The following is a 1367-nucleotide window of genomic DNA, read 5'->3' as shown; positions in this document are numbered from 1 at the left end:
AAAACCTGTGACGTAAAAAGGATTTAATTTAGATTCTAAGGTACAAAAATTTCTTTTAAAATTTATAAAGTTAGAAGGGATTTTGATCTGATAACTTCTTTCGAAGTCCACTAGAGTATACCTTAACATTGAATAATATTTCTTATTAAAATATTCAATGTAACTACCGTCTACTCGTTGATCTTTTACAGTAATATTTTCACGTATTACTGACTTAGATTCGCGATAGCCCATTACTTTTTCAAGAATCTCTTGGCTTGTTACTATACCTGAGTAATTAGTTCAGCCACTCATATATTTTCATATATGGCTTAGTACCAAGAGCTTTAGGGTGTTCCCGAAATTGGATAGTTTATCCCAATATATAGATTTCCCAGATCAAATTTTAGGATTATGTGGTGCTAAGATTAAATTAACAGCTAATAATATAATAGCTAATATAGGTATAAAGATAATAAAAAAAGTTGTACTTGTCATTTATAAATTAAAAAGTATTAATGCTAATATATTAGCTAAACTTAATAATTCTTCAGGTATAAAAATAAATAATGTTATTACTAATGTAATAACTGAAATAGATAAACTTAACGAGGTTGATATAACAATGTTGTTTATTTTAATATTAACTTTTTTAACAATAGAATTTTTTTCAGTTATTAAACCATCTGCATTAAAATCCTTTAGTTCCTCGTTTATAATATAATCTGGTCTATCAAAAAAGATTTGTTTTATTATAGCTAAATAGTATACAGCACTTATAACACTTGTTAATATAGCAACTAAGGCCATAAAAATATACCCGTTATCAATAGCTGCACTTAAAATCATCTGTTTACCAAAGAACCCTATTAAAGGTGGTATTCCTGCAAAAGAGAATAAAGTTATACCTAAACTTAAGGCTATTATAGGATTTATATAATAATACCCTTTCAATTGATCAATAAGCTGAATAGGAGAATTATTAACATCACTTAAATTATCATTGTTTTTATTAGTATCTTCTTGTTTTCCAATAGTCTTTGTATATTTAGCATTATCTACATAACAATATAGAGAGTAACCTATTGTTAATATTAAGATAAAAGCATTTAAGTTCGAGACAGAATATTGAATTAAATAGAACATAAAGGCTTGTGTTGACTCTACAGTGTGAATACTTAAACCTAATAATATAAATCCTACGTGTGATATTGTACTAAACGCAAAAAGTCTTTTTATCCTAGATTGTGTTAATCCTACCACGGTTCCTATTACTAAAGATAAAAGAGAACTAAATAATAAGCTTGTGGTTCAAGAAAAATCTAGGTCCAGTACTGGTTTACTAGTATAATGAACTAATTCTAATAAGAAAATAAAGATAGAAATTT

General features: G+C 26.5%; 1 protein-coding gene across 1 annotated transcript; it reads right to left on the bottom strand.

Moving 5' to 3' along the window:
* Positions 1-477: 477 nt before the first annotated feature.
* COCVIDRAFT_117318 (hypothetical protein) lies at positions 478-1367 on the bottom strand (the record flags this gene model as incomplete). Its single annotated transcript, XM_014694469.1, has 2 exons — positions 478-1253; positions 1323-1367. Coding segments are annotated over 2 exons (821 nt in total), but the record flags the coding sequence as incomplete, so codon positions are not given.

This window comes from Bipolaris victoriae (genome assembly GCF_000527765.1).
Source record: "Bipolaris victoriae FI3 unplaced genomic scaffold scaffold_544, whole genome shotgun sequence".
Taxonomy (NCBI): domain Eukaryota; kingdom Fungi; phylum Ascomycota; class Dothideomycetes; order Pleosporales; family Pleosporaceae; genus Bipolaris; species Bipolaris victoriae.
The sequence above is the reverse complement of the archived record's forward strand: the minus strand, read 5'-3'. Positions and strand labels throughout refer to the sequence as shown.